Source organism: Pristiophorus japonicus, chromosome 10 (genome assembly GCF_044704955.1).
Source record: "Pristiophorus japonicus isolate sPriJap1 chromosome 10, sPriJap1.hap1, whole genome shotgun sequence".
Classification (NCBI taxonomy): domain Eukaryota; kingdom Metazoa; phylum Chordata; class Chondrichthyes; family Pristiophoridae; genus Pristiophorus; species Pristiophorus japonicus.
The window spans coordinates 42,314,914-42,339,202 of NC_091986.1; the positions used below are offsets into that span (position 1 = coordinate 42,314,914).

General features: G+C 45.4%; 1 protein-coding gene across 5 annotated transcripts in view; it reads right to left on the minus strand.

The window, feature by feature from the left end:
* LOC139274972 (dedicator of cytokinesis protein 9-like) overlaps positions 1–24,289 on the minus strand; it is a 455,604-nt gene that overhangs the window by 159,562 nt on the left and 271,753 nt on the right. For all 5 annotated transcript variants that reach the window (XM_070891774.1, XM_070891771.1, XM_070891772.1 and 2 more), the window contains 2 exons: positions 12,383–12,561; positions 2,418–2,534 (listed from right to left, as the gene is read on the minus strand). In XM_070891774.1, the coding sequence (XP_070747875.1) occupies positions 2,418–2,534; positions 12,383–12,561 (296 nt within the window). The remainder of the gene's footprint in view (positions 1–2,417; positions 2,535–12,382; positions 12,562–24,289) is intronic.

Sequence of the window (24,289 nt, forward strand, 5' to 3'; positions counted from 1 at the left end):
CTCTCTCTCTCTCTCTCAACAGATGCTGCCTGACTTTCCGAGTGCTTTAAAACATTTTCTGTTTCTAATTTCAGATTTCCGGCATTCGCAGTTTTTGGCTTTTGTTTTCACGTGATTTTACAACCAGTGTACAGTTGTATTGTAGGAAACGCAGCAGCCAATCTGCTCACAGCAAGAATCCACCATGTAGCAATGTGACGACTTGCAGCCCTGCAGTTTGTTTGGTCACTTCATTCATCACAATATGCATCTTACTGCCGAGTCAACTAATCATCAACAACAACCACTTGCATTTGCATAGCGCCTTTAACGTAGCACTTCACAGGAGCATGGCACTTCACAGGAGCATTATCGGGCAAAATCAACCCCTCAGTTTATTTAGATTCTAAACAAAGGCCAACATGTCGTAAGATGTTGTTCAGAAATGTCGCACACGTGCTGAATTCAATTAAAATTTTAAAAATCGAGCTAGTCAATTCCTTGAGAGAAATAAAGTTACACAAACTATTTGCGAACTTTATGCAGAATATTCAAAAGACGAGAAACTGTAGAAATATATTGCTTCACTTTGCACTTAACATGTCTAAAAAAAATATATCCCTTTATTAAACTTTACAGTATTATCGAGCTACATGCTATGCAAACAAGAACATTTCCACAGGGTGGCGCCAGCACTCGAGGCTGGATTTAATGGCCCATTTTAATTTTTGTCCATTTTTATATCAGTATAAATCATAGGGATCCGAGAATGCACTGTAGAGCGAGTGCGCCAAAACATCGCCCTCTGCCAGAGGCACACTGTCACTGCAGGTCAAAGGTTTAAACTATTCACTGGATATAGACATTGACCAAAAGAAACAGGAGGCGGCTTTCCAGCTCTTCGAGCTTGTTCCGCCATTCAATCAGACCATGGCTGATCTGTATCTTAACTCTATCTACCCGCCTTGGTTCCATAACCCTTAATACCCTTACCCAACAAAACTCTATCAATCTCGTTTTTGACATTTCCAATTGACCCCCAGACTTTTTTTGGGGGGGGGGGGGGAAAAAGAGAGTTCCAGATTTCCACCATCCTTTGTGTGAAGAAGTGCTTCCTGACATCACCCCTGAATGGCCCAGCTGTAATTTTATGATGCCCCCTTGTTTGAGACTCCTCCCACCAGAGAAAATAGTTTCTCTATTGACCCTGTCAACTCCTTCAATCATCTTAAACAGCTCAATTTTGGGCTCGAAGGGAACTGAGGGATACGCGGAGCGGGTGGGAAAGTGGAGTTAAGGTCGAAGATCAGCCATGGGGCTGGACTTCCAGGTCCTTTGCGCTCTGGTAAGGTCTCCAGCGCCCCACCGGTCGGGTTTTTGCGATGGTGCTGAGCAGCACTGGGTGTGCAACGCCCCCGGTTGCGATCCCGGCGCAGGTTTGAGCCTCTGCTCGGCCCGGCCGCCCAGAAGTGCGCTCGCAATGACCACCTGGGAAATACCGCCCCCAGGCCTCTCTCGGAGCGCTCACGGAGTGGCTCTTTAGTTCGGGAGTTTCTCTCCCTTGCGCCAAGAAAGGTGTACAACGCCTCCCTTAGCGCTGCACCCACTGACACAGGGCCCAGATGCTCAAACTTAAATACTAAAAGCTCAAACCATTCCCAGTCGCTAACTTACCCGCCCTGCCACCATTATCTTAATGAATGACGGAGCCGGCTCGAAGGGTCGTATGACCGACTCCTGCTCCTATTTCTTACATTTGTGTGTTCTTGGAAAACCCCTTAATCTTCTGTACGCGAGGGAATACAAGCCTATTCTATGCAACCAGTCCTCATAATTTAACCCTTTTAGCCCCGGTATCACTCTGCTGAATCTGCGCTGCACCCCGTCCAAGGCCGATATATCCTTCCCGAGGTGCGAGACCCAGAACTGAACCCGGTTTCTCCAGTTGGGGTCTAACCAGAGCTTTATATAACTAACATAACTTCCACCCTTTGTATTCCAGCCCCTCGAGATAAAGGCCAATAGTCCATTAGCCTTTCGAATTATTTTTTGTTCCTGTCGACTAGCTACAAGTGATTTCCGCACATGGACTCCTAAATCTCTCGGCTCTACCAGTTTCCAACCTCTCGCCAGTTAGAAAATACTCTCGGATTTGTCTTTCTTTTTGGTCCAAAGTGGATGACCTCACACTTGCTCCACATTGAACTCCACCTGGCACAGTTTTTGCCCACTTGCTTAATCAATGTGCATCAGTTTAATCGAACATTTTGAAAATGTTCCAGCCGTGGGTAACACAGGCAACCAACTGTTGTGCGAATGAACGCGTAATCTGCAACATGGACAATCCTCCACTAGGTGGCGCACCGGCAGGTGACCAACACCACTCGGGAGTGAACATAACCTCCTGGTTCAAGGAGTGGCGGAAAAATGGTACTCACGTTGCTGGACTGGTTGATGGGGAATGGTGAGCAATCCTTCACGTTAATGCGCTGCACATTTTCCAGCAGCAGGCCAAAAAGAGGCAAGTACAGAGTGGCAATTCTGGCCTGCTGGCTCTGTGAAGAGAGAACCAATTTCATGATGAGAAATCTATTCCGTGTGCCAAGCATGACTGCATTCGCACCAGTACACTGCACTCCTGTTACACGCAATACGATTAAATGCAACAATCGTTTGAGGTATAACCTTGGGGATCAAAGTGTACTTGCGTGCGGAAGTCAGAACTCTCGCGACAAGACAGCCAGGGAAATGTGAGTAGACGAAAGTATTTTTGTATCGGTTGAGAAGTGCGCTTCCTCACAGATAAAAAAGACTTCCTGCACAAGGAGCAGGATTCAAAATATAAAAACTCCATCTGCCACAGTTTCACCCACTCACGGGAACGGAAGCATAGCGGTTATGTTACTGGACTAGTAATCCAGAGGCCCGGACTAATGATCCGCAGATATGAGGAATTTAAACTCAATTAAATAAATCTGGAATTAAAAAGCTAGCATCAGTAATGGAAATGAAACTACCGGATTGTCATAAAAACCCAATCTGGTTCACTAATGTCCTTCAGGGAAGGAAATCTGCCGTCCTTACCCAGTCTGGCCTATATGTGACTCCAGACACACCGCAATGCGGTTGACTCTCAACTCCAAACTGCTGCAAAGAAGTATCACTGCAGCGGACCAAGGCTCACCACCACCTTCTCGAGGGCAATTAGGGATGGGCCAGTGACACCCACATCCCGTGAATGAACAAAGGAAAAACCTACTGGGGGGAAAATTGTGGCCGGAAGCTTCCTTCGGACAAACGCCTCCGACCTGAAAATTTTTAACAAAAATACCTGGTAGTCACGGAGGCGCCTTCGATTGCAGTCGGAGATCTTCATTCGATGCGCATCGTGCAGGGAAATGACTTCTCCGTGCGTATGGAAATACTGGAGTTACATGGGCCTGAACCACAAATCACTAGGTAGTCTTCTCATTGATCAAAATGGGTGCTCTGTTTGTACGAGATCCCATTACTATCAATGAGAAAACCCTCCTAAAACAAGAAACACTGCATAATAAAAAAAAATCTCACATATTTAAAATGAATTGAAATTAAATATTTTAGAAAAATTTTGGGGGGGAATTTAAATTTTTTTAAATTTTTTTTAAGTTAAAATAAACTTACCTTAATGGACAGGGTTTTTAACATAAAATTAAATTTTTATAGGTTTTAAAATGGGGAAGTTCACCAATAGACATGGCCTGCTTTTACCAGGCGTAAAGGTTTGAAGGACATTTGCTGGGTAAATAGCCCAATCTCTCCCACACGACTGTCCTCCTGGGGATGCGGAGGATCCGTCAAGATCGGAAAAGCCAGTTTTCGGTGCAGGCGCATCTCGCCCTGGAAACCGGCTTTTGCGAGATCTCGCCGGGTCCGTGCGCACTTCGTACGGACCCAGCGAGGCTGGAATTTTCAGCCCATTAGAATCTGGAATGCATTGCCTGAAATGGTGGAGGAAGCCGGTTCAATCGTTAGCTTCCAAAGGGAATTGGATAAATACGTGAACTGGAGAAAATCTGCAGGGCTCTGGGGAAATAGTGGAGGAGTGGAACTAATTGGATCGCTCTTTCAAAGAGCCGGCACAGGAATGATGGGCTGAATGGCCTCCTGTGCTGTATGATTCTATTCTATGATTGAGAAATGGTCCAAAGATGCCCCATTCTGATGCACAACCGAGGGAGCGCTGCACTGAGAGAAGTACATCAGATGTTAAACTAATAGCCCCAGTTGCCTGGTGTGATGGATGTAAAAGACCCCTACCCAGGATAAGAGGAGGAATGGGGAAGTTCTCCAATAGACATGGCCAAAGTTCCAACCTCACCCAGCACCACAAAAGAGCAGATTAAATGGTCAGTGATCTCAATGTTGTTGACAGGATCTTGTTACGAGCGGTATGGCTGCAGCATTTGCTGATTCATCTTTCGTTCGACTTTGTGTCAGCCGTGGCTCAGTGATTCGCACCCACCCTGAGTCAGAAGGTTGTGGGTTCAAGTCCCACTCCACAGAGACTTGAGCACAACAATCTAGACTGACACTCCAGTGCAGTGCTGCACTGTCGGAGGTGCCGTCTTTCAGATGAAGCGTTAAACCGAGGTCCCATCTGCTCTCTCAAGTGGATATAAAAGATCCCATGGCACTATTTCAAAGAAGAGCAGGGGAGTTCTCCCCAGTATCCTGGGGCCAATATTTATCTCTCAATCAACATAAGAAAAACAGATTATCTGGTCATTTTCACACTGCTGCTTGTGGGAGCTTGCTGTGCGCAAATTGGCTGCCATGTTTCCCACATTACAACAGGGACTACACGTCAAAAAGTACTTCATTGGCTGTAAAGCGCTTTGAGACATCCGGTGGTCATGAAAGGTGCTATAAAAATGCAAGTCTTTCTTTCTTTAAAGTAATTATAAAAACCATGGCTGATTCCCAGTGCATCGGTGTCAAATTGGCTTCCGTCTTTCACGGATGTCTGAGGAGCTTAAAGTGTAAGGTTGGAAGTGGATTGGTCGGTTACAAGCCTCTTTATTTTACCTTTTGAAACGACTGCAATATTGCATGCTTCCACCAGGTGGTGATACTGAGCTATGAAAAGACACTCAGCAGAAAGAGCAAACTTTTAATTGTAACGATTCTGGAAATGTGAAATAAAATGCTGAGCAGGAGATATCTTTCAGCTTAAAATATCACAAACCATTTTTATAAATGTGATTCTGGAAAACAAAATAACAATCCTTCCCGATACCATGGAGCTGGGAAAGCCGCTTGTTAACACAGGATTCATAGAAACATATAAACATAGAAAATAGGTGCAGGAGTAGGCCATTTGGCCTTTCGAGCCTGCACCACCATTCAATAAGATCATGGCTGATCATTCCCTCAGTACCCCTTAACTGCTTTCTCTCCATACCCCTTGATCCCCTTAGCCGTAAGGGCCATATCTAACTCCCTCTTCAATATCACCAATGAACTGGCATCAACAACTCTCTGTGGCAGGGAATTCCACAGGTTAACAACTCTCTGAGTGAAGAAGTTTCTCCTCATCTCAGTCTTAAATGGACTACCCCTCATCCTAAGACTGTGTCCCCTGGTTCTGGACTTCCCCAACATCGGGAACATTCTTCCCGCATCTAACCTGTCCAGTCCCGTCAGAATCTTATATGTTTCTATGAGATCCCCTCTCATCCTTCTAAACTCCAGTGAATAAAGGCCCAGTTGATCCAGTCTCTCCTCATATGACAGTCCAGCCATCCCTGGAATCAGTCTGGTGAACCTTCGCTGCACTCCCTCAATAACAAGAACGTCCTTCCTCAGATTATGAGACCAAAACTGAACACAATATTCCAGGTGATGTCTCACCAAGGCCCTGTACAACTGCAGTAAGACCTCCCTGCTCCTATACTCAAATCCCCAAGCTATGAAGGCCAACATGCCATTTGCCTTCTTCACCGCCTGCAGTACCTGCATGCTAACTTTCAATGACTGATGAACCATGACACCCAGGTCTCATAGCACCTCCCCTTTTCCTAATCTGCCACCATTCAGATAATATTCTGCCTTTGTGTTTTTGCCCCCCAAATGGATAACCTCACATTTATCCACATTATACTGCATCTGCCATGCATTTGCCCACTCACCTAATCTGTCCAAGTCACCCTGCAGCCTCTCAGCGTCCTCCTCACAGCTCACACCGCCACCCAGCTTAGTGTCGTCTGCAAACTTGGAGATATTACACTCAATTCCTTCATCTAAATCGTTAATGTATATTGTAAATAGCTGATGTCCCAGCACTGAGCCCTGCGGCACTCCACTAGTCACTGCCTGCCATTCTGAAAAGGACCCGTTTATCCCGACTCTCTGCTTCCTGTCTGCCAACCAGTTCTCTATCCACGTCAGTACATTACCCCCAATACCATGCGCTTTGATTTTGCACACCAATCTCTTGTGCGGGACCTTGTCAATAGCCTATTGAAAGTCCAAATACACCACATCCACTGGTTCTCCCTTGTCCACTCTGCTCATTACATCCTCAAAAAATTCCAGAGCGATACAACACAGAAGGAGGTCATTCGGCCCATCGTGCCTGTGCCGGCTCTGTGAAAGAGCTCTCCAATTAGTCCCCCTGCTCTTTCCCCATAGCCCTGCAATTTTTTTTTGGAGTATTTATCCAATTTCCTTTTGAAAGTTACTATTGAATCTGCTTCCACCGGCCTTTCAGGCAGCACATTCCTGATCACAACTCACTGCGTAAAAATATTCTCATCACCCCTCTGGTTCTGTGCCAATTACCCTAAATCTGAAACAAAAACAGAAAATGCTGTTGTACCTTAAATCTGGGTCCTCTGGTTACCGATCCCCCTGCCAGTGGAAATAGTTCCTCCTTAGTTACTCCATCAAAACATCTCATGATTTTGAACAGCTCAAGTAAATCTCCCCTTCACTTTCTCTGCTCTAAGGAGAACAACCCCAGCTTCTCCAGGTCTCTCCACACAATCTGAAGTCCCTCAGCCCTGTACCATTCTGGTAAATCTCCTCTGTATCCGCTCCCATCTTCCTAAAAAGTGCGGAGCTCAGAATCCTCCACAATACTCCAGCTGAAGCCAAACCAGTGATTTATAAAGGTTCAGCATAAACTATTTATTGAGTGCTAATTTAATTCATTTTCTACATTTGGTACAACACGAACCCTGTAGCCCTGGTCAGCTTTGATAAATTGGTCACACTCTCACCTCAGAGTTAGAGGTTTTGGGTTCAGGTTCCATTATAGTACAACCTAAGACCACACCTCCAGTGCAGCACCAAGCAAGTACGAGGGCCTCTGTGCTTTCCTCAGCCAAATCCCCCTCTATGAGTTGCCTCCATGATGAACTGCCTCCTCAAAACCCCTTTCTCCACCCCTCAAAAGGTGTGGAGCTTCTGGATTTTGTGTCTCCAAGACTGAGATTATTCACACACCTGTCTCTCCTCTCCTCTCCCTCCATCTCCTACCTGACCCCTAATCTTCCATCTGTAATGTATGCACCAGTGACTACGCTCACAGGTTTGTAGAGCTGTTGCATTGTGAGTGGCTTAGCTAGTCACATGATGTTCACAAGACTCAATGAAACCCCAGTCAGTTGGGTCTAGGTCATCCAAGATGAGGTATGCAGTTGTGAGCCTAGTGGATGAACTGGTAATGTGTAGTGTGATTGTTAAACCTTTATTAATAAACCAACTGGTTCATAATAGCAATGTGTTGCTATGAATTCTTAAGCAAAGAACCCATGAAGCAAATACATTACAGCACCCTATCTAGCTCCAATCCCGTCACTCTGCAGTTCTCCCCCATCTTGCTCTCTCCAACCAAATCCCTTTGGTGACCCACCTGCATGGTCTCCTGATCCCCTCCTCACTCAGCCTTCCTGAGCCTTGTGCTAATCAACAATGTGTCAGTTTTGCTCAAACACCATCAGATCCCTTTGAAAACAGCCATCATCATCACCTTGCTGCTCAAAAAATCCACCATCGTTTCCAATTATTGCTCTTTCTCTAACCTCCTGCCAAATGTGGCCCAGTGGGCAGCACTCTCGCCTGAGTCAGAAGGTTGTGGGTTCAAGTCCCACTCCAGGGACTGGAGCTTAAAAATTTAGGCTGACACTCCAGTGCAATACTGCACTATCAGAAATACTATCTTTCGGATAAAGCATTAAACCGAGGCCACTTCTGCTCTCTCAAGTGGACGTAAAAGATCCCGTGGCACTATTTCAAAGAAGATCAGGAGAGTTGTACCCAGTGTCCTGGTCAATATTTATCCCTCAACCAACATAACAAAAACAGATTATCTGATCATTATCACATTGCTTGTGGGAGCTTGCTGTGTGCAAATTCTCTGCTGCATTTCCGACATTACAACAGTTGTACTTCAAAAAGTACTTAATTGGCTGTAAAACCCTTTGGGACATCCTGAGATCGTGAAAGGCGCTATATAAATGCAAGTTTTTTCTATCATTCTTTCCTTTCCTTCTCAAAGTTCCTTTAATCGGCTTGCCGGGCTCAAGCTCGTCTCTCCCAAAGGTCCCTTAGTTCAACCTTCCGGCCTGCTCAAGGCACTGACACCACCAACGGGCAAAGTTACTGAGAGTTTGTGTAACTGTGACTGCACTCCATTACATCCCACCCTTCTCCCCCTCAATCTCTCGCACCGTTTGACACAGTGAAAGCACCAAAGCATTTCAAACTCTATTTAATAAATGTGGCAAGTAAATACTCCACTGCTCCCAATAATCTCCACACACGGGGGAATCTGCAACTGACAGACATTTAGGTTTCGAAAACTTTTTTTCGATCAATGATTCTTGTTCAGCAACTTCTGCTTTTTAAAATGTATTCATTCTCGGCAAGGTAGGCATTTATTGCCCATCCCCAATTAATACAATGTGAGACTAAAACTGCAGGTAAGCTGCACCTTGCAGCAGAAACCCGCAAAGATGAGGCAATCCTGTTGCATATCCGTGGACAAGATCTTGTTGTCCTTGAAGCAAGGTATCATCTTAGCTGCTATCAGAGCGACACCAGATTTCTGACCAGAAAGGGAGCAGGAAGACCCTCCAGAAGGCAACCTCTACCAGACTGGATCTTGGCACTTCTGTGATACAGGTGTGACGTCTGAAATCCGGAAACCTCAGGACCGAGACCGTTCCGGATATTACCGGATTTCGGAACGTCTTTGCCTGGGCCGAGATAGGTAGATAGGATGGGGGGGCGGGGAAGGGGCGGGAGTCGGTCGGGTCGCCGGAGATCGGGGGCGGGGGGGGGGAGGGGCGTCCATAGAAAATAGGTGCAGGAGTGTGCAATAAGATCATGGCTGATCATGCAACTTCAGTACCCCATTCCTGCTTTCTCTCCATACCCTTTGATCCCTTTAGACGTAAGGGCCACATCTAACTCCCTTTTGAATATATCTAACGAACTGGCCTCAACAACTTTCTGTGATAGATAATTCCACAGATTCACAATTCTGTGAGTGAAGAAGTTTCTCCTCATCTCGGTCCTAAATGGCTTATCCCTTATCCTTAGACTGTGTCCCCTGGTTCTGGACTTTCCCAACATCAGGAACATTCTTCCTGCATCTAACCTGTCCAATCCCGTCAGAATTTTATGTTTCGATGAGATCCCCTCTCATTCTTCTAAATTCGAGTGAATATAAGCCTAGTCGATCCAGTCTCTCCTCATATGTCAGTCCTGCCATCCCGGGAATCAGTTGGGTGAACCTTCGCTGCACTCCCTCAATAGCAAGAACGTCCTTCCTCAGATTAGGAGACCAAAACTGTACACAATACTCAAGGTGTGGCCTCACCAAGGCTCTGTACAACTGCAGTAAGATCTCCCTGCTCCTATACTCAATGCCTCTCGCTATGAAGGCCAACATGCCACTTGCCTTCTTCACCGCCTGCTGTACCTGCATGCCAACTTTCAATGACTGTTGCACCTCCCCCTTTCCTAATCTGTCACCATTCAGATAATATTCTGCCTTCGTGTTTTTGCCACCAAAGTGGATAACCTCATATTTATCTACATTATGCTGCATCTGCCATGCACTTGCCCACTCACCTAACCTGTCCAAGTCACCCTGTAGCCTCTTTGCATCCTCCACACAGCTCACACTGCCACCCAGCTTAGTGTCATCTGCAAACTTGGAGATATTACATTCAATTCCTTTGTCTAAATCATTAATGTATATTGTGAATAGCTGGGGTCTCAACACTGAACCTTGCGGTACCCCACTAGTCACTGCGTGCCATTCTGAAAATGACCCGTTTATTCCTACTCTTTGCTTCCTGTTTGCCAACCAGTTCTCTAGCCATGTCAATACATTACCCCCGATACTATGTGCTTTAATTTTGCACACTAATCTCTTGTGTGGGACCTTGTCAAAAGCCTTTTGAAAATCCAAATACACCACATCCACTGGTTCTCCCTTGACCACTCTACTAGTTACATCCTCAAAAAATTCTAGATTTGTCAAGCATGATTTCCCTTTCATAAATCCATGCTGACTTGGACCGATCCTGTCACTGCTTTCCAAATATGCTGTTATTACATCTTTAATAATTGATTCCAACATTTTCCCCACTACCGATGACAGACTAACCGGTCTGTAATTCCTCATTTTCCCTCTCCCTTTTTTAAAAAAGTGGGGTTACATTAATTATCCTCCAATCCATAGGAACTGATCCAGAGTCAATAGAATGTTGGAAAATGACCACCAATGCATCCACTATTTCTAGGGCCACTTCCTTAAGTACTCTGGGATGCAGACTATCAGACCCTGGGGAGTTATCAGCCTTCAATCCCATCAATTTCCCTAACACAATTTCCTGACTAATAAGGATTTCCTTCAGTTCTTCCTTCTCGCTAGACCCTCGGTCCCCTGGTATTTCCAGAAGGTTATTTGTGTCTTCCTTCGTGAAGACAGAACCAAAGTATTTGTTCAATTAGTCTGCCATTGTTCCCCATTATAAATTCACCTGATTCTGACTGCAAGAGTCGGTCGGGCTAAGGCCGGAGTGGGGGGGGGGGGGGAGGGGGTGGGGCGGGGGCGGCGCAGTTGGTTAGTTGGGCCGCCAGAGGTCGGCCAGAGGCAGGGGGGTCAGCCGGAGGGAAGTCGGGGGCGGCCTGAGATCAGGCCGAGGCCGGTCGGTCGCGAAGGGGGTAGTCGGCCGGAGGACTGCCGGAGGCTGGGGAGAGGCCGGGCTGCAGTAGGTTAACCGGTCGGGCGAGGTCGGCCGGAGGTCAAGCTGAGCCGGAGAGGGTCAGGCTGATGTCCGGGGGTGGGGCGGGGAGGGAGGGGAAAGGTCAGGTGGCCGAGGAGTCTGGATTTCAGATCATTTTCCGGATGACCCCGCCACGGATCGGCCCAGTGTCCAGATTCCTGAACATTTCGGATTCTGGAACTCCGGATTTTGGATGTTGCCCCTGTGCAGTGATAGAGGTCAGGATTGTAAAGAACAGTGAATGACAAAGCTGTTTAAGAAATGCATTTTTGAGAAAGAGGGTATCGATGCTTCTTATAAAACATATCATCTTAAAAAAAAAACAGTATCTTTTTTATTATAATTACTATTAGAATATGGTTGACAAATTAGTGAAGTGTTAATAAGTGTGTATGAAATAAATGGTTGCAATGGTAGATTTCTTTCGCAACAACGGATGTGAAAACAAAACTTAGATTTATGTGTAACTGCACCATATGATGCGTCCAGGCCTCAGATGTCCTCACTGATACTTCTTTTTACCAATTCTTATACTATCCATGCTTAAAATTTAGCAATAGCACTGATATTTCACCATTGCTAGGGAAAAAAAGTCCATAGCAACCATTTTTAAGTTTTTCTTTCTTTTTGGCCACTTTTAGTAATGCTCAATTTTCAGACTTGGGAACATTTGATTTTTGCTTCAGATACACATGTTTAGCACAGTTTTAGGTACTTCCCACACGAAGACCACGGAACTAAAAATGTAGGCAAGAAACCAGGCTTCGGCCCATGGTCTATTTGGGGAGTCAGGAGGTGAGTCACTTGCCGCAGAATACCCAGCCTTTGACCCACTCTGTCTTTATGGGGCTGGTCCAGCTTCTCGAGTGTTGTGTTGCACAATATTTTATTTTTTAATCTATCACAATCAAGAGGTAAACAATATGCACTGCAACACGTTTCTCAAACACAACAGCACCTTCTCTAGTCATATCTAATTCCTCTCCTCAGATGCTGCCTGACCTGCTGAGATTTCCAGCATTTTCTGTTTTTATTCCAGATTCCAGCATCCGCGGTATTTTGCTTTTGCACCTTCTCTATTCCACCTGCTTTGAAATATTTCACAGAACTCCGCCTACCTTAGCTGTGTATCGGTCATCGAAGGTGTGCTTAATCATCAAACTCTTCAGCACGCTGATGGCAATCTGACGCACATCCCTGTACTCCTGCAACGCACTGCCTACCTCCCTCAAGAGCAGCCCCACCAAGAAATGGTTCTTGCAGAAGTCATCAGTCAGCGTGAAGTCAAGCTGCAAGTCTGAAGATTTAAAACGGTAAAAGACAAAACGGTGATTTTAAAAACGCATTGACTTAAGAAATTTAACCTCCCCACAAAAAAGAAATGAATGAACACTGGAGGCTCAAATACAGTGCATATGATAGGTTATATACTTGTTTTTTAAAATCATTCACAGGATGCAGGCATCACTGGCAAGACCCGCATTTATTTCCTATCCCTAATTGCCCTCGAGAAGGTGACCATGAGCCGCCTTGAACCGCTGCAGTCTGTGTGGAGAAGGTTCTCCCACAGTGCTGTTAGGGAGGGTGGTCCAGGATTTTGACCCAGCGATGATGAAGGAACAGCCAATTTTTTTTTTTTAATTCGTAGCCAATCTTTCCAATTCTTTGTCAAATCACAAACGCCAGAGGTCACCTTGCACACATCAAGGATCACTCTGCGCCAATGCTCTTAGCCAAAAGGCCTAGAGCCACTGCACCGTTCCTGGAAGTACTGCAATACCAGGTTCGTGCCATGGAGGTGGATGGGTCAAGCCACCCCACACACCTCCTCGATGAAGGAACAGCCAATATATTTCCAAGTCAGGATGATGTGTGACTTGGAGGGGAACTTGGAGGTGATGGTGTTCCCATGTGCCTGCTGCTCTTGTCCTTCTAGGTGATGGTGGTTGTGGATTTGGGAACAAAAACTGTTCTGGCCACTGAACAATTGTAATTAAATCCTTTAAGTCTTTCCTTCAGACTTCAGGAGCCTTAGTCACAAGATATTGGGCCGTACCATTTCATTTTTTACAAAATTGAGACATGGCGACAGTTTGTCTCCTTCACGGTACCACCGTCATTGGGTCAGGTTGATTCAACAAGAATCTCTGTAAAAATGGCAGCCTTTATCCCGGGTTTATTCATGTGGAAATAACTTGAGTGAATCGGTACCTCCCCATCTCTCAAGTTCCCCCGCCCCGCCCGGACCATCCAACCACAAACCAACCAAACCTGGTAGGCACTTCCTCATCTTAAGGAACAAGCAGGAATCAGAGCTAAACTGGAATTCAGATTTAGATCTCCGAGGCCAAGTCCAAAGCTCTAGTGCTATAATTATACAGCACAGAAGGAGACCATTCGGCCCGTCGTATCTGTGCCAGATATTTGGTAGAGCTGTCCAATTAATGCCACTCCCCCTGCACATTTCAGGTATCTATCCCATTCCCCTTTGAAAATTACTATTGAATCTGCTCCCACCGCAGCGCATTCCAGATCACAACAACTTGTTGAGTACAAATATTCTCATCTCTCCGCTGGCTCTTTTGCCAATTACCTTAAATCTGCTTAAACATACAGGATATTGTAAAAATTGGAATAGGCGATGCAGGTACAATACTCACCTCAAATGGCTCATTTACCTTCAGAGCCTGGGATCTGAATCTAGCATGTGGTGTAAATGGTTTGCTTGTCCTTGTGATAAGATTTATAAAAAGTGGTAAAATATTATGCAACAGAAGCTGCTTTGTGTTTTTGATAGAGTAAAAAAGGAGAAATTGTTTCCAGTGGTAGGAGGGTCGGTGACCGGAGGACACAGAGTTAAGGTAATTGGCAGAAGAACCAGAGGGGAGAGGAGTAGAAACGTTTTAACGCAGCGAGCTGCTGTGAGCTGGAACGCACTGCCTGAAAAGGTGGTGGAAACAGATTCAATGGTAACTTTCAAAAGGGGAATTGGATATAGAGTTGAAAAGGAAATATGTGCAGGGCCAAGGGGAAAGAGCAGGGGAGGGAGTGGGACTAACTGGATAACTCTTTCAAAGAGGTGGAGGCAGACTCAATCAAGGCTTTCAAAAGGGAGTTGAATAAGTACCTGAGAAAATAAAATTCACAGGGCTAAAGGGAAAGGGCGGGGCAGTGGGACAAACTGAGGTACTCTTGCAGAGAGCTGGCACGGACTGGATGGGCCGAATGGCCTCCTTCTGTGCTGTAGGAATCTATACATCAAAATGCCTGGTGCAACAAATTGGCACACGCATATATATTTTTTTAAAATATATTTATCAATACAACAATAAGCCAGCTGAAATTAATCTCAATTGTAGCAGGGACTGAGGCAAAGCGGGGGGCATGATCTGGAAGGCAGCAACTTTTAGCAGCTAACCTCTTTGTCCCCGTTAGCCACACAGCTCAGTAGCATAAATGAGGCTGACGAGAGCAAGTGAGAAACTCTGAGCCACCTCCTTTAGCGTCTCTGCAATATAAACAGTTCATCGGCCCCCAGGTATTCCGAAGGTGCAGAAGAACATTTCTACAGTATCTGCGGAAAATCGGTAGCAAAGGAGCACCATCTTACTCTGCCACTCGCAAGTCACGTTTCTGACCATGCATTTTTATTCCCTGCTGCAGTGACGCTGACCAACATCCCCACTGTGATCGTGTGGGCAGAAGATCAATCAGAGCGGAGTTCCAAAAATGTGGGTTTGTGCTAGAAACCAGTTCCATTAATCCACCAATGGAACCAGTTGTTACAGAGGCACATTTCCCAATGAAGCAATTCACTTGTCATCATTTTTTTTTTAACGGGTTCTTTCATCCTGACCTTTCAAAGAAACCTGGCATCTCTCAATGAACAACCAGCACTGGCCAAAATACTGGGCAATGCACTTTAACTACAGGTAGAAATAGGGCTGGACCTTCATACAGAGGATCATCAAAGTAGGTACAAAATATAGTTTGCACCAGTGTGAGGGAAAGAAGAATTTTAATGTTGTTTGAATCTAGTAATCGGCTAATGCAATATTGGAAATGCAACAGTCGAAATAGCCCCATTGGCACGTGTTAGGACTTGAAGGGGTTGTAGTACAAGAGTAAGGCTTACTACAATAGTATAGGGCTTTGGTGAGACCACACCTGGAGTACTGTGCACAGTTTTGGTCTCCTTATCTGAGAAAGGACATACTTGCCTTGGAGGCACTGCAACAAAGGCTCATTAGATTGATCCCTGGGATGAGAGGGTTGTCCTATGAGGAGAGATTGAGCCGATACTCTCTAGAGTTTAGAAGAATGATTTCATTGAAACATATAAGATTCTGAGGGGGATTGACCGGGGAAATGCTGAGAGGCTGCTATCCCTGGCTGGGGAGTCCAGAACTAGGGGGCAGAGTCTCAGGATAAGGGGTCGGCCATTTAGGACTGAGATGAGGAGAAATGTCTTCAATCAGAGGGTTGTGAATCTTTGGAATTCTCTGCCCTAGAGGGCTGTGAAGGATCAGTCGTTGAGTATATTCGAGGCTGAGATCGATAAGAATTTTGGACTCCAGGGGTATTAAGGGATATGGAGATCAGGCAGGAAAGTGGAGTTGATGTACAAGTTTAGCCATGATCCCATTGAATGGCGGAGCAGGATCGAGGGGGTTATTATATTATATCTTATGTTCTTATATATTTAGAAATAACTGCAAGAAGGAGAATTTAATCTAAGGCAAAACAATAAATATATTCAGAATTACAAGTCCACAATGGAATTATTAAAATACTCATGCATACAGTTACTAATCACATCACAAGGGCCTGATTAACATAGAAACATAGAAAATAGGTGCAGGAGTAGGCCATTCGGCCCTTCGAGCCTGCACCACCATTCAATAAGATCATGGCTGATCATTCACCTCAATCACAGAATAGCTCAGATGAATACATGGCTCGAGGAGTGGTGCAGAAGGGAGAGGGTTTCAAATTCCTGGGACATTGCAACCGGTTCTGGGGGGAGGTGGGACCAGAACAAACTGGACGGTCTGCACCTGGGCAGGACCGGAACCAATGTCCTAGGGGGAGTGTTTACCAGTGCTGTTGGGGAGGAGTTAAACTAATATGGCAGGGGGATGGGAACCTATGCAGGGAGACAGAGGGAAATAGAAGGGGGGCAGAAGCAAAAGATAGAAAGGAGGAGAAGAGTAAAAGTGGAGAGCAGCGAATCCAAGGCAAAAAACAAAAAGGGCCACATTACAGCAAAATTCTAAAGGGGCAAAGTGTGTTAAAAAAAAGTGTGAAGGCTCTGTGCCTCAATGCGAGGAGTATTCGGAATAAGGTGGATGAATTAACTGCGCAGATAGCAGTTAACGGATACGATGTGATTGGCATCACGGAGACATGGCTCCAGGGTGACCAAGGCTGGGAACTCAACATCCAGGGGTATTCAACATTTAGGAAGGATAGACAGAAAGGAAAAGGAGGTGGGGTGGCGTTGCTGGTTAAAGAAGAAATCAATGCAATTGTAAGGAAGGACATTAGCCTGGATGATATGGAATCGGTATGGGTGGAGCTGCGGAATTCCAAAGGGCAGAAAACACTAGTGGGAGTTGTGTATAGACCACCAAATAGTAGTGAGGTTGGGGACAGCATCAAACAAGAAATAAGGGATGTGTGCAATAAAGGTTCAGCAGTAATCATGGGCGACTTCAATCTACATATTGATTGGGCTAACCTAACTGGTAGCAATGCGGTGGAGTATGATTTCCTGGAGTGTATTAGGGATGGTTTTCGAGACCAATTATGTCGAGGAACCAACCAAGGAGCTGGCCATCCTAGACTGGGTGATGTGTAATGAGAAGGGACAAATTAGCAATCTTGTTGTGCGAGGCCCCTTGGGGAAAAGTGACCATAATATGGTAGAATTCCTTATTAAGATGGAGAGTGACAAAGTTAATTCGGAAAACTAGGGTCCTGAACTTAAAGAAAGGTAACTTCGACGTTTTGAGGCGTGAATTGGCTAGAATAGACTGGCAAAGGATACTCAAAGGGTTGATGGCGGATAGGCAATGGCAAACATTTAAAGATCACATGGATGAACTTCAGCAATTGTTCATCCCTGTCTGGAGTAAAAATAATACTGGGAAGGTGGCTCAACCATGGCTAACAAAGGAAATTAAGGATAGTGTTAAAGCCAAAGAAGAGGCATACAAATTGCCTAGAAAAAGCAACAAACCTGAGGACTGGTAGAAATTTAGAATTCAACAGAGGAGGACGAAGGGTTTAATTAGGGGGGGGGAAATAGAGTATGAGAGGAAGCTTGCAGGGAATATAAAAACTGACTGCAAAAGCTTCTATATATATGTGAAGAGAAAAAGATTAGTAAAGACAAATGTAGGTCCCTTGCAGTCAGATTCAGGTGAATTTATAAATGGGGAACAAAGAAATGGCAGACCAATTGAACCAATTCTTCGGTTCTGTCTTCACGAGGGAAGATACAAATAACCTTCCGAAGGTACTAAGAGACAGTGGGTCTAGTGAGGAGGAGGAAGTGAAGGATATCCTTATTAGGAGGGAAATTGTGTTAGGGAAGTTGATGGGATTGAAGGCCGATAAATCCCCGGGGCCTGATAGCCTGCATCCCAGAGTACTCAAGGAAGTGGCCCTAGAAATAGTGGATGCATTGCTGATCATTTTCCAACAGTCTATCGACTCTGGATCAGTTCCTATGGACTGGAGGGTAGCTAATGTAACACCACTTTTTAAAAAAAGGAAGGAAGGAGAAAACGGGTAATTATAGATCGGTTAGCCTGACATCAGTAGTGGGGAAAATGTTGGAATCAATCATTAAGGATGAAATAACAGCTCATTTGGAAAGCAGTGACAGAATCGGACCAAGTTAGCATAGATTTATGAAAGGGAAATCATGCTTGACGAATCTTCTGGAATTTTTTGAGGATGTAACTAGTAGAGTGGACAAGGGAGAACCAGGGGATGTGGTGTATTTGGACTTTCAAAAGGCTTTTGACAAGGCCCCGCACAAGAGATTGTTGTGCAAAATCAAAGCACATTGTATTGGGGGTAATGTACAGATGTGGACAGAGAACTGGTTGGCAGACAGGAAGCAGAGAGTCGGGATAAACGGGTCCTTTTCAGAATGGCAGGCAGTGACTAGTGGAGTGCCGCAGGGCTCAGTGCTGGGACCCCAGCACTTTACAATATACATTAATGATTTGGACGAAGAAATTGCGTGTAATATCTCCAAGTTTGCAGATGACACTAAACTGGATGGCGGTGTGAACTGTGAGGAAGATGCTAAAAGGCTGCAGGGTGACTTGGACAGGTTAGGTGAGTGGGCAAACACATGGCAGAGGCAGTATAATGTGGATAAATGTGAGTTTATCCATTTTGGGGGCAAAAACACGAAGGCAGAATACTATCTGAATGGCGGCAGACTAGGAATAGGGGAGGTGGAACAAGACCTGGGTATCATGGTTCATCAGTCACTGAAAGTTGGCATGTAGGTACAGCAGGCGATAAAGAAGGCAAATGGTATGTTGGCCTTCATAGCTAGGGGATTTGAATATAGAAGCAGGGAGGTCTTAATGCAGCTGTACTGGGCCTTAGTGAAGCCTCACCTGGAATATTGTGTTCAGTTTTGGTCTCCTAGTCTGAGGAAGGATGTTCTTGCTGTTGAGGGAGTGCAGCGAAGGTTCACCAGACTGATTCCAGGGATGGCTGGACCGTCATATGAGGAGAGACTGGATCAACTGGGCCTTTATTCACTGGAGTTTAGAAAGATGAGAGGGGATCTCATAGAAACACATAAGATTCTGACGGGACTGGACAGGATAGATGAGGAAGAATGTTCCCGATGTTGGGGAAGTCCAGAACCAGGGGACAGAGTCTTAGGATAAGGGGTAGGCCATTTAGGACTGAGATGAGGAGAAACTTCTTCACTCAGAGAGTTGTTAACCTGTGGAATTCCCTGCCGCAGAGAGTTGTTGATGCCGGTTCACTGGATATATTCAAGAGGGAGTTAGATATGGCCCTTACGGTTAAGGGGATCAAGGGGTATGGAGAGAAAGCAGAAAAGGGGTACTGAAGAAATGATCTACCATGATCTTATTGAATGGCGGTGCAGGTTCGAAAGGCTGAATGGCCTACTCCTGCACCTATTTTCTATGTTTCTATGTACCCCTTTCCTGCTTTCTCTCCATACCCCTTGATCCCTTTAGCCGTAAGGGCCATTTCTAACTTCCTCTTGAATATATCCAACGAACTGGCATCAACAACTCTCTGCGGTAGGGAATTCCACAGGTTAACAACTCTCTGAGTGAAGAAGTTTCTCCTCATCTCAGTCCTAAATGGCCTACCCCTTATCCTAAGACTATGTCCCCTGGTTCTGGACTTCCCCAACATCGGGAACATTCTTCCCGCATCTATCCTGTCCAGTCCCATCAGAATCCTATGTGTTTCTATGAGATCCCCTCTCATCCTTCTAAACTCCAGTGAATACAGGCCCAGTCGATCCAGTCTATCCAGTCTTTCCTCATATGTCAGTCCTGCCATTCCGAGAATCAGTCTGGTGAATCTTTGCTGCACTCCCTCAATAGCAAGAACGTCCTTCCTCAGATTAGGAGACCAAAACTGAACACAATATTCCAGGTGAGGCCTCACCAAGGCCCTGTACAACTGCAGTAAGACCTCCCTGCTCCTATACTCAAATCCCCTAGCTATGAAGGCCAACATACCAATTGCCTTCTTTACCGCCTGCTGTACCTGCATGCTAACTTTCAATGACTGATGTACCATGACACCCAGGTCGCAATGCACCTCCCCTTTTCCTAATCTGTCACCATTCAGATAATATTCTGCCTTCGTATTTTTGCCACCAAAGTGGATAACCTCACATTTATCCACATTATACTGCATCTGCCATGCATTTGCCCACTCACCTAACCTGTCCAAGTCACCCTGCAGCCTCTTAGCATCCTCCTTACAGCTCACACTGTCACCCAGCTTAGCGTCCTCTACAAACTTGGAGATATTATACTCAATTCTTTCATCTAAATCATTAATGTATATTGTAAATAGCTGGGGTCCCAGCACTGAGCCCTGCGGTATCCCAATAGTCACTGCCTGCCATTCTGAAAAGGACCCGTTTATCCCGAATCTCTGCTTCCTGTCTGCCAACCAGTTCTCCACGTCAGTACATTACCCCCAATACCATGTGCTTTAATCTTGCACACCAATCTCTTGTGTGGGACCTTGCCAAAAGCCTTTTGAAAGACCAAATACACCACGTCCACTGGTTCTCCCTTGTCCACTCTACAAGTTACATCCTCAAAAAATTCCAGATTTGTCAAGCATGATTTCCCTTTCAATAATCTATGCTGACTTGGACTGATCCTGTCACTGCTTTCCAAATGCTATTTCATTTCCCCCACTACTGCTGTCAGGCTAATTACCCGTTTTCTCTCTCCCTCCTTTTTTAAAAAGTGGTGTTACATTAGCTACCCTCCAGTCCATAGGAACTGATCCAGAGTCGATAGACTATTGGATAATGATCACCAAAGCATCTACTATTTCGAGGGCCGCTGCCTTAAGTACTCTGGGATGCAGACTATCAGGCCCGGGGATTTATCGGCCTTCAATCCCATCAATTTCCCTAACACAATTTCCTGCCTAATAAGGATTTCCTTGAGTTCCTCCTTCTCGCTAGACCCTCGGTCCCCTAGTATTTGCGGAAGGTTATTTGTGTCTTCCTTCGTGAAGACAGAACCAAAGTAACAGGAACAATATTGAACTGTAGGTGTGAGGTGAACGGCACTGGAAGGTGTGGCGTTAAGAACTTCTTGCCTTTCTACAGTGCTGTCGGAAAATGTCTCATTTAACATTAGGAGGACATGCGAAGAGGAAATGGCAAAGTAAATAGCAATGGTGCAGTTCAAGAGAAGAGCCTTGCGGCATCTTTTAAAAAGCAAAGAAAAGAAAGACTTGCATTTCTATAGCGCCTTTCGTATCCTCAGGATTCCCCAAAGTGCTTTACAGCCAATGAAGTACTTTGCAAGTGTAGGCATTGTTGTCATGGAGGAAACGCGACAGCCAATTTGCGCACAGCAAACTCCCACAAACAGAAATGTGACAATAGCCAGATAATTATTATTTTTGTTTCAAAGTGATGTTCGTTAAGGGATAAATATTGGGCCGGACACTGGGGAGAACTCCCCTGCTCTGCTTTGATTTATTGCCATGGGACCTGTTATGTCCACCTGAGAGAGCAGATGGGGCCTTGGTTTAATGTCTCATCCCAATGTGGGAGGTGTTCAGTCGCAAAATGGCTGAATGTGCAACCATCAATGGTGGAGCAGAGGCAGCAGGGGACGGGGGGGGGGGGGCGGAAAGAGAGATGAACCCCTGAATTCAGAATGAAACCAATTGAACACAACATAGAGCTTGCAGAGCGAAAGGTTTGTGCAGAGGAAATAGTTCCTAATCCTTTAGTCATCTTAAACACCGCAATTAGATCACCCCATAATCTTCTATACTGGTGGGAATACAAGCCTCATCTGTGCAACCTGTTCTCAGAATTAAAATTATAATGCAGCTTCTGCATTAGTGGCCATCAAGCTGTCATGTTCTCATCTGCATGGCCACAGATAACATCAGCAAGCTCAGGGGAGGCACCAAGAAAACGGAATTTTAAAATTATCATTCAAATACAACAACAACTTGCATTTATACAGCACCTTTAACTTAGTAAAATGTCCCAAGGCCCCTCATAGGAGCATTATCAGGCCAAATTTGACACCGAGTCACATAAGGAGATATTAGGACAGGTGATCAAATACTTGCTCAAAGAGGTAGGTTTTAGGGAGTGTCTTAAAGGAGGAGAGAGAGGTAGCGAAGCAAAGAGGTTTAGGGAGGGAATTCCAGAGCTTAGGGCCCAGGCAGCTGAAGGGATGATGCAAGGGGACACGAGCTAAAATCGGGAAGCGATGAACCAGGAGGAAAGTCGGACAGAAACTTCACGCCACGAAAAGCCAGCCCAGTGAACTGTACAAGTGCGCTCACGAAGCAAGGTGGATGAGTTTCTGGCGAAAGAGATCGAGGGGATAAGGCGAGAAGGCAGAGAGATAGGTTGATCAAAAAGTGGCCTTTTTCTGTAACAAAAGATAGAATTCTGACGTTCTCATCTCCAAGGGTTCTTTGTCCACAAAGTTGAATAGTGATTGACATAGACGGGCTGGTGGAATGGATGGACACGTGGCAGATGAAATTTAACGCAGAAAAGTGCAAAGTGATACATTTTGGTAGGAAGAACGAGGAGGGCCAATATAAACTAAAGGGTATAATTCAAAAGGGGGTGCAGGAACAGAGAGACCTGGGGGTCTGTGTGCACAAATCATTGAAGGTAACAGAGCAGGTTGAAAACGTGGTTAAAAAAGCATACGGGATCCTGAGCTTTATAAAAAGAGGCAAGGAAGTTAAGATGAATCTGTATAAAACACTGGTTTGGCCTCAACTGGAGTATTGTGTCCAATTCTGGGCATCGCAATTTAGGAAGGATATGAAGGCCTTAGAGAGGGTGCAGAAAAGATTTACAAGAATGGTTCCGGGGATGGGAGACTTCAGTTATGACTGGAGAAGCTGGGGTCTTTCTCCTTAGAGCAGAGAAGGCCGAGAGGTGATTTAATAGAGATGTTCACAACGAGAAGGGTTCCCAACCCTTCCATCAATGGGAACAGTTTCTCTCTATCTACTTGGGGTCAGGACAGAGTAGATAGACAGAAACTGTTCCCATTGGTGGAAGGGTTGAGAACCAGAGGACACAGATTTAAGGTGATTGGCAGAAGAACCAAAGGCGACATGAGGGAAAATGATTTTACACAGCGAGTGGTTAGGATCTGGAATGCACTGCCAGAAAGGATGGTGGAGGCAGACTGAATCGCGGCTTTCAAAAGGGAGTTGGATAAGTACCTGAAGGACAAACATTTGCAGAGCTACGGGGAAAGGGAGGGGGAGTGGGACTAGCTGAGGTGCTCTTGCAGAGAGCCAGCACGGGCTCGATGGGCTGAATGGCCTCCTTCTGTGCTGTAACCATTCGCTGATTCTATGAGAAACATTTGTAGCGGATTGAGCTTCCCACGGAATTGTGGCGATGAAGCTGGTGTACATAGTAAATCTATTGATGCACACACGCTTATACTTCCCAACGCCAGACCACAGGCAACTCAAACACATGCAAAAAGAAAAGACTTGCACTCTTCAAAAAATAAATGCAGTACATTTTTAGGACACATCAAACCACTCTGTAGTTATAAGCACTGCAAAACCATGTTAAATAGGACCCCAAAAAGTGCACACAACTACAAGCTCAGGAAGAATGTCCGCATCGCGTGACAAGGGAATTGTAAATCATGTCAAGCAGCCAAACAGCCATGCGGGAAAATCAATCCGTAACCATGAGCACGCAGGGTATTGTGGGATGTGGATGAACACACAGCTGATCCCGGCTCTGTTTCAATGTACCATTCCCACATTGACGTGTTTAATGATGATTCAACCGTACCATCAGGTATAAATCCTTTCGGTGCTGAGTGTCCTTGGCAGATTTCAAAGGAAGGCCAACTTAGGCCATTTGACCTCTGCACAAATAGTGTTGTGTAAACTTTGGACTGTTCAGTACTTATTAAGTCTGGGTCAGGATTCATGTATAAAGTGTACAGGTCATCCGGCATTTTGTAACATTCAACTCGGTTACTGTACTGTAGCACTGGGTGTCTGCCACTAGAGGTCTCTTCACCTCGCTTCTCCAGCTTTGGAGACTTAAAAAAAAATTTGTCCAGGGGATGTGGGCGTCGCTGGCAAAGCCAGCATTTATTGCCCATCTCTAATTGCCCTTGAGAAGGTGCAGGCCCAGCTATTGCAAACCCAAGACTTCGTCCTCAGAGCTGAAGGAAAGTTTCTTTCACAGCCCCTCAAAATAATCGGAGAAATATGTTGAACCAGTTCCC